The sequence below is a fragment of the Balaenoptera borealis genome (assembly GCF_965194805.1).
Source record: "Balaenoptera borealis genome assembly, chromosome: 18".
Classification (NCBI taxonomy): Eukaryota; Metazoa; Chordata; class Mammalia; order Artiodactyla; family Balaenopteridae; genus Balaenoptera; species Balaenoptera borealis.
The window spans coordinates 17,125,791-17,140,517 of NC_138877.1; the positions used below are offsets into that span (position 1 = coordinate 17,125,791).

At 55.3% G+C, this 14,727-nt stretch overlaps 1 protein-coding gene and 1 long non-coding RNA gene across 11 annotated transcripts in view; both read left to right on the forward strand.

Moving 5' to 3' along the window:
- The window catches only part of DHRS12 (dehydrogenase/reductase 12), a 37,085-nt gene extending 26,878 nt beyond the window's left edge, over nucleotides 1–10,207 (forward strand). For 2 of the 10 annotated variants that reach the window (XM_082365600.1, XM_082365606.1), the window contains 5 exons: nucleotides 3,092–3,153; nucleotides 4,429–4,533; nucleotides 5,971–6,061; nucleotides 8,616–8,753; nucleotides 9,658–9,908. In XM_082365600.1, coding sequence (XP_082221726.1) covers nucleotides 3,092–3,153; nucleotides 4,429–4,533; nucleotides 5,971–6,061; nucleotides 8,616–8,753; nucleotides 9,658–9,767 — 506 coding nt within the window. In that variant the 3' untranslated portion in view covers nucleotides 9,768–9,908. The other 8 variants (XM_082365604.1, XM_082365605.1, XM_082365601.1 and 5 more) reach the window with 6 other exon arrangements.
- Nucleotides 10,208–12,499: 2,292 nt separating this feature from the next.
- On the forward strand, nucleotides 12,500–14,196 carry LOC309615815. Its single transcript, XR_014237076.1, has 2 exons — nucleotides 12,500–12,742; nucleotides 13,647–14,196. It is a non-coding gene; the product is annotated as an uncharacterized lncRNA (long non-coding RNA).
- Nucleotides 14,197–14,727: the final 531 nt, after the last annotated feature.

The following is a 14,727-nucleotide window of genomic DNA, read 5'->3' on the forward strand; positions in this document are numbered from 1 at the left end:
GGCCAAATATGGCGGCCGCTGAGTCAAGGGTCCCGTGCCCATGCTCTTGCGGGGAGGGTTCGCCTGGCACAGCTTGGCTCAGGTGTCACCCCTAACTCAGTCTACTCTGCCCAGGGCGTCGAGGTTGCGTGGCTCAAACACGGTGCCTGGCCCAGGGTCATGACTCGGTTATGTGTTGTTACAGGATGCAGGGCCCCGCCCTAAGGGGAGGGGATGGGGCACATCTCCAGAGGAAGTCTACCACACCAGGCCGAGGAGTTTTCTGCTTAATTTGGTTGGGTGCCTGGAGTGTTGAAGGGCTTTGGGGCAGGAGAGTGGCATTGGCGCCCGTGTTAACAGCAGGCCCGTGGTAGGATCTGTGAGCTGGGCAAGGAGCAGTGACTTGCAGACAACGGGATTCATTCCTACTCCCTTGGCACCGGAGTTGGTTGGGACTCTGTGGTTGAATGACTCAAGAAAAGGGAGATTTGCCATGTTTTCCATTCTGCGTGGACTTGCTGGGAACTTGGAAAAGTCACAGAACCTCTCTGGGATTCTCTTAATTCCAATTCTTTTAATTAAAAAAAAAAAATTATATATATGAAAATATACACATACATACTACTTATATATTTTTATGTTATTAATTTAGCAGATTCTTTTAAAAGATCTTATTGGCTTTATTCAGAGATTCCTAAATTGGGGAACATCAATCTAGCAATAGATAGGAGCCTCAAAGAACTGTACAAGGCGAGAAATTTTCTGGGCAGAAGGGAGCAGGAACAAGGAAGTTATACTGGGCATGTAGCAGATTTTTCCTGTGTTTCTCTTTGCTGGCCTGAAAAGATGCTGAGGGTACACAGGAAAGGCCTCAGAAAGCTGGCTAGGAGGCTGGCGGATTATAAATCACTTGTGGCTGGAAAGAGAGAGGCTCTCAGGGAGGAGAAATGCTTGCTGTGTGTGAAGAGTGACATATGTGCTTTGAAATGATACAGCTGGAGACCTAGGAGGCAAAAAGCATATAGAAACACACGATGGCTCAGATCTGCTGGTGGGGGAGCCCAGAGAGCTGGATGGGAGAGGGCCCGTTTTGTGGATTTGGAATGCGGGAGATTTTTTTTTAAAGATAGAAAGGGCCCTGAAGGCCTGTTGCTAAAAACTGCAGTTTCTCCAGGAGTTTTAAAAAATCACCTACCACCTGGCTGTGCCCTACACAGGCTGTGAGCGTATTTGGTAGGGATGAATGGCCCAGCTAGTCTTCCTGCCGGTGACTCTGTTAGCATCTAAATTGATACCGGTAGGGTATATTCTCGCAGAGGATGAAGCAGAAATCAAAACACACCCCCGTCTCCTGGGTCGGGGGAGAGGCGCAGCGGGGCTACCCCAGCTCTCATCCATCTCGGAGGAGCGCCCGGCCAGCGGGGGGAGCAAGTCCGGCCCTCGGCCCATCCCGGGCCTCTGGGAGGGAAGCAGCGGAGCCTCTAGAGGAGGGGTGCAGGCCTGTGGTGTGGAACCTGCTTCCAGCTTTCATTTCCTTTACGCCAAGGAGTCGTTTATGACAATCCGTCACGGCAGGCTGATGGGGCTGATAGCTTTTGGCAGAAGTCCTTTCTACTTCTCGCAAATTAAATCACAGAGAAAGTCACCAGCAGTGAATGCAAAGAAAGTGTTCAAGGCCACTGCACGGAGGCCAGCAGCTCTCAGAGACCCAGTGTTTGCCAGACTTTAAAAATCCATGAATACTAACGAGGCTGGCACCTTCAACGACAGGTTGGGGTGCAGACACTAAGAATGCTGTGTGGCGTGAAGGGCACAACTCAGAATGGCTACTAATAATAATAGGAATAATAATAATAATGAAATAAAATGGCAACAACCAATGTGCACAGAGAGCTTTTCAGTCTACGTGCACATTTTCGTTTCACCACAAAACCCTGTGATTCTAGGAGGTGGGCTGTCCAGCTATGGTCTCCCTTTCACAAGTAAAGAAACCAAGGCTGAAATGCTTTGTCGACCTGCCCATGGTCACACCGCCGGTAGGTGCCAGCCAGGACTCAAATCCAGGCTCCCGGCTCCCCCCAGCGCCCTTTCCGTGACACCAGGCTGCTCCGGTGAGCTCGGATGCAGGGCCGGGCTCGAGGTGGTGGGCAGAGCTGGGCAGGCAGAAACTCTGAGGAGTGGCCCAAAAAGAGCCCAGGGCTTTCATTTAAATTCCCCGACCCCCAACCCGTTAACACAAGGTAATATATGTTCATTGTTTGAAAAAAAAAAAAAAAACAGATAAGCATAAGAACATAGAAATAATAATTGCCCACTCAGAGATAAGCATTTTGAACATTTTAGTGCACCACAATATCATCCTTGCAGATACTTTTTCTTCATTTTGACACATCTTTCCTCACAAAAACGGAATTCTGTTCCTCCTGCCGTTTTGTAAACGTCTCATTCCATATACTGTGAATATCTCTCCATGTCAGATACACTTCAACAATATTTTTCTCATTTCGTTAAAAATGTTAGACATATAGTTTTTATGATTGCAGAAATAACCATAAGGTTCTAGGCTCATTGTAGAAATACTCAAATTCACACCGTACAGAAATGCCCAGCAAAGGAAGCAGCCGCTTTACTTAATCCCGCCCTTGGGGCCTAAGCAGAGTCGCTACACTTCACGTTTCCTGTTCATGTTTTCCATGCACACTCTAGACGTAATGAACATATGTGTCTCTATACACTTGTTTTCTCTGCCAAGTGGGATCACACACTGTTGTGTAGTTTGCTTTTTTCCTTCGTCTGGTGTGGACATTTTACTGTCTCAGTCCCTGAGGTTCTAAGGCAGCTTTGTTCCAATCCTGGGGAAAGGAAACCCCATGAGGCTGGAGAAGGGGCAGGATAGTGGCAACAGGATAGGAGCAACACGGGGCTGGGTCCAGCGATCGGACTAGAAACCCTCCGAGAGGAGGGGACCGCAGCTCAGGCAGCCGCTTGCCGCTCACCCGGAGGATGCAGGTAAACGGTGCTACCGCACCACCACCCCGGGGCCACCTGAGAGGGGGGTCCCGCGGCACCAGATGGCCCCATGACCCCTCATGAATGCTCTGTGCCTCCCCAGGTGTGTATGTTCTCACGACTGCCCTGATCCCCGTCTTGGAGAAAGAACATGACCCCAGAGTGGTGAGTTGACTTCGGGGATGTTTTGTAAGTAAATGACTTTGCTCCTGATGGGAAATCAGTGGTCCTACGTTTGTTGCCCCAACTGTCCCGAGGGGGCCATGCTGTCCACGTCCATAGGGGGAGCCAAATTCTGTCCCCTGGGTCCACGGGCCTTCTGTTTGATAATCTGAGATCCAGCAGCCGTGTGCCAGCCCAGACGGCGTCCAGGTGGGTCTAGGGAGGGGACGGTGAAGCGGGGAGGGATCCAGGTCAAGGTGGGGGTCAGCCTGCGGCTTTGTCCCGAGGACACACGCACTTGAGGGGCTTATAGGTGTGACCTGGGATTCCAGAATGCTCGCTCTGGCAGTAGAGACTTCCTGGGAGCCGGCTGTCGATCCTGCCCGCCCTGCCCCGCTCTCAGGGGCCCTCCACCCGCCCTGCTCCTGCCTCTTGCCGCGGCTGGGTGCCTGCTGCCCATACACAAGCAACGAGTCCGCCGCCAAAAGCGAGGCAGGGCTGTGCAAAGCCCCAGCCCGCACTGTAGGCTCTTCCCCAGTGTCATCCGAGAGTTGGCAAAGCATTCAGAAAGGGGGGCTTCTGAAGAGCAGGGGCAGCCGGGGAAGGCAGTCAGCGGTGGGTGGGTGGGTGCGCTTCCTGGAGAACGTGCCGCTCAGATGGGAGGGGACAGGCTAATGGGTTACAGTGACGGAAATCAGAGAAGTCGGGAGTTAACGCAGGCTGCATTCTCTCTGCTGTGAGGGCCAGAATAATGACCTCCCCTGATCTGAGAGGTCCAGGTCCTAGTTCCTGGCACCTGTGAATATGTCACCTTGACATGGCCAAAGGGGACTCTGCAGATGTGATGAAGTTAAGGGTATTGAGATGGGGAGGGTATCGTGGATTACCCAGGTGGGCCAGTGTAGTCACAGGGGTCCTAAGAAGAGGGCCAGAGTCAGAGGAGACATGACAGTGGAAGCAGAGGCGGTCGGAGTGGTGCAGCCACAAACCAAGGCATGCGAGTGGCCTCTAGAAGCTGGAGAAGTGAAGGATTCCCCCCTAAAACTGCCAGAAGGAATGCAGCTCTGCTGACACCTTGATTTTAGCCCCATAAGACCCATTTCAGACTTCCGACTTCCGGAGCTTCCAGTGGGGGAACTCATCTGCGACTTTGTAAGCCACTAAGTTTGTGGTCATTTGTTGCAGTAGCAACAAGAAACCGACATGCTGCTTGACAGAGAAGCAGGAGGGAGGGTGTTATGAACTTTTCTGTACAGATCTCCATTCTATTCACTGCAGGTGACAGTCTCCTCCGGAGGAATGCTGGTTCAGAAACTGAGTACCGATGACCTACAGTCAGAAAGGACAGCGTTCGATGGCACCATGGTCTATGCACAAAACAAAGTGAGTGAGGGGTTTCTCAAGGCTGCCACCTGGTTGCTTTTCCAAGGAAGGCTAATTCTGGGATTCACGTTAATTTGGATCTTAGTAATTCCCAGCAGCATCTGAATGTTCCCCAGTGGAGAGAGAACCCTCTTCTCCATTAGGAGCCCGGCCCTGCCCAGCTCTGCCTGGACTGGGGTGGGGCTGGGGGGCTTCAGCTCGCCCCTAGGAAGAGCCACAAAAGCCACCACCTCTCTTCGCTGGTTTCTTAGACCCACAAAGAGCATGGTGAGAGCCGGGGGCCGCCCCAGCAGGAGCCCAGCAGGGGTTCCTTGCCCGGCGGCTCAGAGGGAATATGGACCCAGGAAGTCACTCCTCTCTCCCTGGGCAGGCCCTGCTCACTGGCTGGACAGATGCCCCTGGAACAACGCTGGGTTTCCGGGCTCCCTTTGTAGGGCATGTGCATCCAATTCTGAAAGGAAAGGGCAGGGGTCCAGATCTCATGCCCGATCTTAACAAAGTGTAGTCACGCCGCTGTATATATATCAGCTCGTCGCAGCTGTTTTTAGAAGCCGGCTATATACCTTCCACACTTATAGTTCTGGCCCCTCAGTTCATCACCTGGGTGGGCTCCCTCGTCGTTTGTGAAGCTGCCAGCGCCCACCAGCTGTCCCTCCTGTTGGTGTGGTCTGCCTCTGTCCGACCTCCCCCTGCCCCCTGTGTGCCCTGGCTCTGCCCCGCTTTCGCTCACCGAGCCCCAGACCAACTCCTGGTGGATTACTGTTCATGACTCAATCCTGACAATTGAAGGAACCATACTTCTTGACAGTTTTTCCAGGGAACATGGGAACAAACCACTCACTCCGTAAATGAGGCCCAGATGGAGCTCTTTGCGAAGCGTAATCAAACTGCCCTGGGATTGGGCAGTAGTCTCCATACAGCTGAGGCTTAAGTGGAGGGCGGGGGATACTTGATGAGTTCTTAGGGAATTTGCAACAGCTGTGTTCTCTAAGCATCCCCAGTTCGCGTCCTACACTCCAAGGCAGGAGTTCCTTCACGTGTCCACGGACACCCGCTCAGTGCCAGCCTGTGCCGGTGGCCAGGGTACACAGTGAGCGGGGCCCAGCAACGAACGCGGCAACACAAGCGGCTAGGAAAGAGGACTCTCTGGGTGTCACTTCCGGGGGGGAGGGGAGGGGAGGGGGAAGCCCCCAGGCAGCGTGCGGCGTTCCCTCGTTCCCGGTGCTGGTGCGTCTGCATCTCAAACGCAGGGGCCGGGACGCAGCACTGGGTCGTAGCCAGAGCTTGTGGGCTTGTGGGGTAGAGAGCCGGTTCTAGAGCAAGGTGAAATCTGACATGGGGGCGGGCGAGGCAGGGTGAGGGCCGGCTCTGCACGCCCGCAGCCCCCTTGCTCCCCCTCCCGTTTGTTCATCCTCGCCCCCCACCCACCCCGTCCAGAGGCAGCAGGTGGTCCTGACGGAGCGGTGGGCCCGAGCGCACCCGGCCATCCACTTCTCGTGCATGCATCCCGGCTGGGTCGACACCCCAGGTAGGTCTTTCGTTTCCACGGCGCCTGCGTTTCATCTAAAGATATCCTGGGCGGCCGCAGGACTGACTCTCCCCCGGAGTGACCTACAACCAGTATCATGAGGACTAGGCGTGGCTTCGTCTCCACGGAGAGGGGCCGGCGGGGACGGGATGGCGAGCAGCCTGTCCGCACAGGCGGAGCTGGTGTCGTCAATTCGCCCCGCGCGCGGCCGAGAGAGGGGACGGCCCTGGCGTGGGGTGCGGCTGGGGGCCCCTCCCTCGGGACAGGGGGAGCCAGTGCACGCTGAGTGTCGGAGAGGAACGAACCCAGCCGAGGGCGGAGAGGGGGACCGAGGGAAGTCAACGGGAGACGCTGGGAACGTGGGGATAGGCCAGGCCAGCTCGCCGCTGCCCGGGTTCCTAGAAGTAGTGATGCACACAGGTAAGTTAACAATCACTAGGGAGACAAGTGGAATTTTCTGGAAGCGCGTTGGAGCAGCAGGGAGGGAGAGCAGCGCTCTCCTCGGGATCTGTCCCTCCCAACTCCGTGGCCTCGGGCAAATCACGTGGGCTCTGTAGCTCTTTCCTCCTCCCCCGAAAAGGGCGCCGAAAACAGCAGCACAGCAGCACCCCAGGACACCTGAGGGCCCAGAGCTGCTCACAGCCGTGTCTGGATACTGACGCGTGTGTCCTCACAGCCCCGCTGCGGTGGGCACTAGCATCATGCCCATTTCCAGATGGGGAAACTGAGGCACAGAGGGGCCAGGATGTCCCGGCTGGGCCCGGCCACACTGTCGTGGGAAGCAGGCTCTCTCGTATACGTGCTGTCATCCTTTCTGAAAGCCGCTTGAGCAGAAGCCTTAACGTTTGTATATACATCCTTGGAATTCATCCTAAGAAATAATGAGAGATGTGGAAAATGAGGTTGCTCATTGCAGCACTCCTGCTAGGAGAGTGAGTTAATAAGAGCACCTGTACAAGAAATCTGTTCAGCCCTGAAAACTGCTGGGGAGAAATGTCTGTGGGAAAGGAAAACTGCACTATACCATTAAATGAAGGTATCAGTCCCCCAAACTGTACGTGCCTTAGGGTCTTAGTTTGGCTACACCCATATCCCCATGGAAGAAGGCGTACGTTGGTGCCACGTAGCACCCCACGGAGACCTGGCTGGGAGAGCGGGCGCAGACCAGCCCTCTGGGGCATGGCTCTGAGGACGTCTGGCAGCCTCCTGTTTTAAACGCAGAGGGGTGTCCTCAGCCAAGCACACCAGGAGGGGCTCAGGCCAGGGGTGCTGGGAGAGGGTGACTTCTTACTTCTTGTCGCTTCCTGATGGGAGACAGGCCCAGCCCTGCCTGACCAGGTAGCTCCATCAGGCCGTGGAGGGCCGCCAGCCTGTCATCCTCCCGAGGACATCACCCTGACAGTCCTCATGTCAGCCTGTGTGCTCGCAAAATCTGTGCTCCAAGCCCACCCCCTGGATCCACCATCTGGGTCAAGGTGCAGTTTGCCCTCTATTGTCCACAGGTCACAGGGCAACGACTGGGCCTCTCGGGTGCAGATGGCCTGTCTGGGGACACAGAAGCCCGAGGGAGGGCTGGGCAGGGGCCCGAGCCCGTGGACACTTGTCCTCCCTGAGTGGTATGACAGAAGGATTCAGATTCCTTCTCTTTGCTCATCAGTATTTCCTAATTTTTCCACAATTAGCAAGTACTGTTTCTGTGAAAAGAAAAAAAAATTTTTTAATTTAAAAAATGAGGGCATTAAATTAGATGATCCTTTCTCTCTCTGAAATCCTCTGATCTCATTCTGGCTTTCAAACGTTGTTTTCTCTGCCTTCTTTCCTTTCCTTGGCCTCACGAGAGAACAGTTTTGTTTCCCAGTGTGCTCACTGTTGGGACAGTGTGTTCCCTGAGGTCTGTGGGCGGTGGGGGGGGGGGGGTGCTGGGCCTCCCGTGGTGAGGACGGGGGCCCCGGGGAGGCGACACCAGGAGGGGAACCTCTATGTAGCCGGGTGGGGGGGGGCAGGGGAGGACGAGTTAGAGGAGCTTTGGCAGAGGAAGGAAGAAGTCCCTCCCCTTCTTACTACACTCCTCCCTAAAAAGCAGGAAACACTCGTGCAGCCCGAGGAACCATCAGCCAGGATCCTCGGAGAGGTCAGAATCCTTGGCGAGAGATGGTTCACCCAGGAAGCGGGAGTCTGATCCCCTCTCGGCCTCAGTGTGACCCTCCTTTCTTAGGGTAGAAAGCGGGGAGGTGCCGGAGATTTTGCTCCCAGGGGACGGGCTGGTCTGGGCGCCCGGGGCCCAGGGGACACGGGACCCAACGCACTCGGGGCTCTGGTGAGCAGCACTTCCCTCCCAGGCCACAGGGTGACACCTCAGGGGCTTTGTGACAAGGCTGTGTGAAATCTGAACAGCCTGGAGGAATGCTGTGTTGAAGGGGAAAGAGGGCAGTCTGCGGTCCCATTCCAGTTCATCGTCGTTATTTTGGCACTGGAAGAAGCCAAGCGCCGGCAGCGTCCTGGCTTGAGGATGCTGTCCTCACCTCCCTGTCTGCGCCCCCCCCCGCCCCTGCAGGTGTGCGGTTGTCGATGCCCGGGTTCCACGCCAGGCTGGGGGCCAGGCTGCGCTCTGAGGCCCAGGGCGCCGACACCGTGCTGTGGCTGGCCCTCGCCCCGACTGCCACCGCGCAGCCCAGCGGCCGCTTCTTCCAAGGTGACTTCCTCCCTGGGTGTGAAGGCGCCCCTGACCCTCCTCTCCGTGCAGCTCGGGTCGAGGAGGGTCTGTGCCCCTTCCCCGTGATGGCGCCCGGCCTTGCTTGGCAGGGCGGCTCCTTCGCCTGTCGGGGTGCTTTGTGAAGGGCCTCGCCTCCGACTTCGCACCACCCGCTTTTTCCATCCACCTTTCTGAGCTCAGTGGGTCCCTTGAGGATGAAATCCTCGGGTTGTCATTCTTGTTCTCTGAGTTTTGGGCGAGGCCGGGCCCTGTGGGCACCGCGGAGATGAAAGCTCCCTCTCCGAAGCCCCGGGGATGGGAGCTGTCCAAGCAGCAGTGCAGAGGGAGTGAGTCTCTTCTTTCTGCTTCCGGGGGCAGTTATCTGTTGAGGGTTTGCTGCCAACCTGGGCAGCATCCCGACGGGCAGTCTGAGAGGAGGCATGCTGAGGGCGGATGCTGGAGGCCAGGGCCTTCCGCTTCCTTCCCCACCACGGATGTGGCCACCCTCGCCTGAGCCATGATGGAGCCCTGGTGACCCTGTGGTGGCCGGGGGCGTGGCCGTACCTTCTCCTCTGGCCACCACCTGCCAGTTCTCAAACACTCCACACTCCCCAAGCCCAAACCCCACCCCCGCCGGCACCCAGGCCTGAGGACCCTCCCCCCAGCCCGCCGGAGTCCCTCAAAACCCAGCCCGACACCTGTCCTCCCCAACGCGGTCTCCCTTCTGTAGCACCTCGTCGTCTGTGGGGACCCTTGAGGGCAGGGGTGGCATCTAACTCCGTCCCGTGGGGGCCCCTCCCCGGCAGATGGCCGTGACACGACTGCCCCGGGGCCCAAGCGGCGGGCAGAGGCGCATCCACGCTGCCTCGCTGCCCACACCTTTGTTCTTCCCTCTCACTTTTAGACCGGAAACCAGTGCCCACACATTTGCCTCTTGCTAGGACATCGTCCTCGCCGGCTGAAGAGGAGAAACTGATTGAAATCCTGGAAGAGCTGGCTCAGAGATTTAAATAGGCCAGGCCAGACCCAACGCGGGGCTGGAACCGCCTCAGAAAATACGGGAAGGTGTGGACCAGGGGTAGACCAATACACAGACCCCACTTTTAGACGTCCCCGTAGATTGGCCCATATTCCACTGCTGTGGTTTGAGCTGGCTTCCTCTCCTTCTGCAGTCATAGAAATCAGCCCCGTTCTTTATACAAAGCCTAGTATTGAAGCCTTGACCCGCCATCTCCTCACTGTGGGACCACAGGTGGGTTACTTACCCTCTGGGGGCCTCATTTTCCCTGTCAGTGGAGATTGTAGTGCTACCTACCTCAAGGGGTGGTTTTAACGATTCAGTGAATTACTACTTGTAATGCACTTAGAAGAATGCTTGGTGCATCATAAAGACTTGATATATGTTTGTTAGCTATTAACATCAGCATTTAACTGACAAGTGTGCTACAACTCACACACACACAAAAATCCCCCTAAAGGTTACCCCCTGTAGCAATGAGGAGCCCACACAGAATGGGAAATTTATTTTAAAATAAATACGATGGGGGCTGGGAGCGAGCGAACCTGCATCTTCCGCAGCAGCTTCTTTTCCCATGTAAATTTCTCCTTTGAGGATGTGGTTTTTTCCTAAAGATTCCATGTCACTGTCAGTTTGAGGGAAGCAGGGCTGGGGGGGAGGAAGGAGAGCCAGGAGGGGGCTCCACGCTGCCCTGCCCTGGCCTGGCTGTGAGGCCCCAGGAGCAAAGCGGAGCCAAGGGTCAGTGCCTATTTACATAGACAATCACGGGAGGCCCGGTTTATTTACATTTGCTATGATTAGAAGTGGCATGGACATATATACACTACCAAACGTAAACTAGATAGCTAGTGGGAAGCAGCTGCATAGCACAGGGAGATCAGCTCGGTGCCTTGTGACTACAGGGGTGGGATAGGGAGGGTGGGAGGGAGGGAGATGCAAGAGGGAAGAGAGATGGGGCCATATGTATATGTATAACTGATTCACTTTGTTATAAAGCAGAAACTTACACACCATTGTAAAGCAATTATACTAATAAAGATGTTAAAAAAAAAAAAGTGGCTTCAATTACGCACCTGGCAATCCGGTGCTACCGTTTGGTAAAACTTCTAAGCTATTTGCATTTTACGTCTTAGTGACGCTGGGGAAAGTTGTAACAAAATCAGTGAACAGATTTAGGATAGCTCCGTACACGTTCTGGACGTTCAGGGCGAAATAAACGTAATGCATCACCCACAGCGGAGGAGAACCCAGGTGGGCACCGCTCAGCTAGTCCCACAGTGCGGGGCCTTCAGAGGTGCCTGAGGTGCTCAGGTCCAGGCTGTCAGCCGAGGAGCCCCTAGGAAGGGGCTTTCTGGTGGGTCCGCCTGGAAATCAGTGAGCAGCGGCCCGCCGGGCACGAATCCCTCCTTTCCTGAAGGAGGACACTGGGGGCTGCCGCGGTGCTGGGTGTGGGCGGGGCCGGGCGGGCGCGGGGCGGGTTGGATGGAGGAGGGGCAAGCCGGCCGCCCCTCCCTCCGGCCCTTTGACAGCGTGCAAGTCATCGACTTCTTCCCACTTCTTATCCGTAAGATGGACCTCATGAGTTTTTACGCAGGCTTTTCCTGAGTCCTCTCTCCTTCATTTGGAAAGTTTATCAGCCACAGGTAAAGCAGCCTTGTGTGAAAGTAAAGAAAATAAAAAGGGCTGCTCAGCCAGCCATGCTGAACGCCAACGCAGGGCTGCTGGGGTGTGTCACATGGCACAGCTCGACAACAATGACAGGACCACAGGTGCAGGAAGGTTTCCACAGAGATTTATTTTAAACCGTGGCGGTAGCTTGCATTGAGTCTTTGACATTGGTCATGGCTACACATTCATTTCGGTTAGCGGGAAGCACAGTGGGAAAGTGAGCAGAGTTCAGAAACGTTCACGACATTCAGCAGCATTTGAATGGAGAACTGGATACAGACATTTAACATCGTGGGAAATCCTTGCTCATTCCCACCTAATCACATTCAGGAAGTCAATGTCAAGACTGCTTGGTCTGGTTGGGGGAATCTAGTGGCAGAGGGCGTGGCAATGCCAGCAGGGTTTGGCTAGAACCACATTTGAGAAATCTCTTCCAGCTTTGGGCTTATTACATTTTCAGCCTGACCCCTTGGAGAATCTCATTTCCAAAAGAAAGAAAAAGACATCCATAAAGCAACACGCCCGCCGCAGCCAGGTTCCGACGTGGCTGTAGACTGGTGGGCGTGCAGGGTGGGAGCGTCCGTGTCCCCGGTTGTGGAGACAGTGGCAGGCAGGCACGAATGTGGGGCTAGCACCTTCCCGGTTGTTCAGTTAGTAACAGTTTTTGGACTTTTCATATAAAGATTTTCTTCTGCAAAATGACAGTACATTTGAAAAAAAAGCAGATGGCGTAAAACACAAGTATGTAAGTACACAGTGGTTACCAGCGACACAAGTATTTTGGTCCATACTTCATATGCTACTAACATAAGGCAGCCATCCATTTCAATGAAAGAAAAAGTGTGTATAAGTGAAATACTTTTTTCAAACCATTTCTCCTTTTTGTGTTACAGTTTACCCTCTCATGCTTCCCAGAGAACCAAGGGGGATAAAAAGGAGAAAGGATCCTAAATATCAAAGTCGCATTCTAAATCTAAACTTTAAGCCAACCTGCAATTCCCTTTCTCTCCCAAGAAAGTCAGATACACTTTTGTACACTCAGTCTGCGGTCCCATTCCAGTTCATCGTCGTTATTTTGGCACTGGAAGAAGCCAAGCGCCGGCAGCGTCCTGGCTTGAGGATGCTGTCCTCACCTCCCTGTCTGCGCCCCCCCCCGCCCCTGCAGGTGTGCGGTTGTCGATGCCCGGGTTCCACGCCAGGCTGGGGGCCAGGCTGCGCTCTGAGGCCCAGGGCGCCGACACCGTGCTGTGGCTGGCCCTCGCCCCGACTGCCACCGCGCAGCCCAGCGGCCGCTTCTTCCAAGGTGACTTCCTCCCTGGGTGTGAAGGCGCCCCTGACCCTCCTCTCCGTGCAGCTCGGGTCGAGGAGGGTCTGTGCCCCTTCCCCGTGATGGCGCCCGGCCTTGCTTGGCAGGGCGGCTCCTTCGCCTGTCGGGGTGCTTTGTGAAGGGCCTCGCCTCCGACTTCGCACCACCCGCTTTTTCCATCCACCTTTCTGAGCTCAGTGGGTCCCTTGAGGATGAAATCCTCGGGTTGTCATTCTTGTTCTCTGAGTTTTGGGCGAGGCCGGGCCCTGTGGGCACCGCGGAGATGAAAGCTCCCTCTCCGAAGCCCCGGGGATGGGAGCTGTCCAAGCAGCAGTGCAGAGGGAGTGAGTCTCTTCTTTCTGCTTCCGGGGGCAGTTATCTGTTGAGGGTTTGCTGCCAACCTGGGCAGCATCCCGACGGGCAGTCTGAGAGGAGGCATGCTGAGGGCGGATGCTGGAGGCCAGGGCCTTCCGCTTCCTTCCCCACCACGGATGTGGCCACCCTCGCCTGAGCCATGATGGAGCCCTGGTGACCCTGTGGTGGCCGGGGGCGTGGCCGTACCTTCTCCTCTGGCCACCACCTGCCAGTTCTCAAACACTCCACACTCCCCAAGCCCAAACCCCACCCCCGCCGGCACCCAGGCCTGAGGACCCTCCCCCCAGCCCGCCGGAGTCCCTCAAAACCCAGCCCGACACCTGTCCTCCCCAACGCGGTCTCCCTTCTGTAGCACCTCGTCGTCTGTGGGGACCCTTGAGGGCAGGGGTGGCATCTAACTCCGTCCCGTGGGGGCCCCTCCCCGGCAGATGGCCGTGACACGACTGCCCCGGGGCCCAAGCGGCGGGCAGAGGCGCATCCACGCTGCCTCGCTGCCCACACCTTTGTTCTTCCCTCTCACTTTTAGACCGGAAACCAGTGCCCACACATTTGCCTCTTGCTAGGACATCGTCCTCGCCGGCTGAAGAGGAGAAACTGATTGAAATCCTGGAAGAGCTGGCTCAGAGATTTAAATAGGCCAGGCCAGACCCAACGCGGGGCTGGAACCGCCTCAGAAAATACGGGAAGGTGTGGACCAGGGGTAGACCAATACACAGACCCCACTTTTAGACGTCCCCGTAGATTGGCCCATATTCCACTGCTGTGGTTTGAGCTGGCTTCCTCTCCTTCTGCAGTCATAGAAATCAGCCCCGTTCTTTATACAAAGCCTAGTATTGAAGCCTTGACCCGCCATCTCCTCACTGTGGGACCACAGGTGGGTTACTTACCCTCTGGGGGCCTCATTTTCCCTGTCAGTGGAGATTGTAGTGCTACCTACCTCAAGGGGTGGTTTTAACGATTCAGTGAATTACTACTTGTAATGCACTTAGAAGAATGCTTGGTGCATCATAAAGACTTGATATATGTTTGTTAGCTATTAACATCAGCATTTAACTGACAAGTGTGCTACAACTCACACACACACAAAAATCCCCCTAAAGGTTACCCCCTGTAGCAATGAGGAGCCCACACAGAATGGGAAATTTATTTTAAAATAAATACGATGGGGGCTGGGAGCGAGCGAACCTGCATCTTCCGCAGCAGCTTCTTTTCCCATGTAAATTTCTCCTTTGAGGATGTGGTTTTTTCCTAAAGATTCCATGTCACTGTCAGTTTGAGGGAAGCAGGGCTGGGGGGGAGGAAGGAGAGCCAGGAGGGGGCTCCACGCTGCCCTGCCCTGGCCTGGCTGTGAGGCCCCAGGAGCAAAGCGGAGCCAAGGGTCAGTGCCTATTTACATAGACAATCACGGGAGGCCCGGTTTATTTACATTTGCTATGATTAGAAGTGGCATGGACATATATACACTACCAAACGTAAACTAGATAGCTAGTGGGAAGCAGCTGCATAGCACAGGGAGATCAGCTCGGTGCCTTGTGACTACAGGGGTGGGATAGGGAGGGTGGGAGGGAGGGAGATGCAAGAGGGAAGAGAGATGGGGCCATATGTAT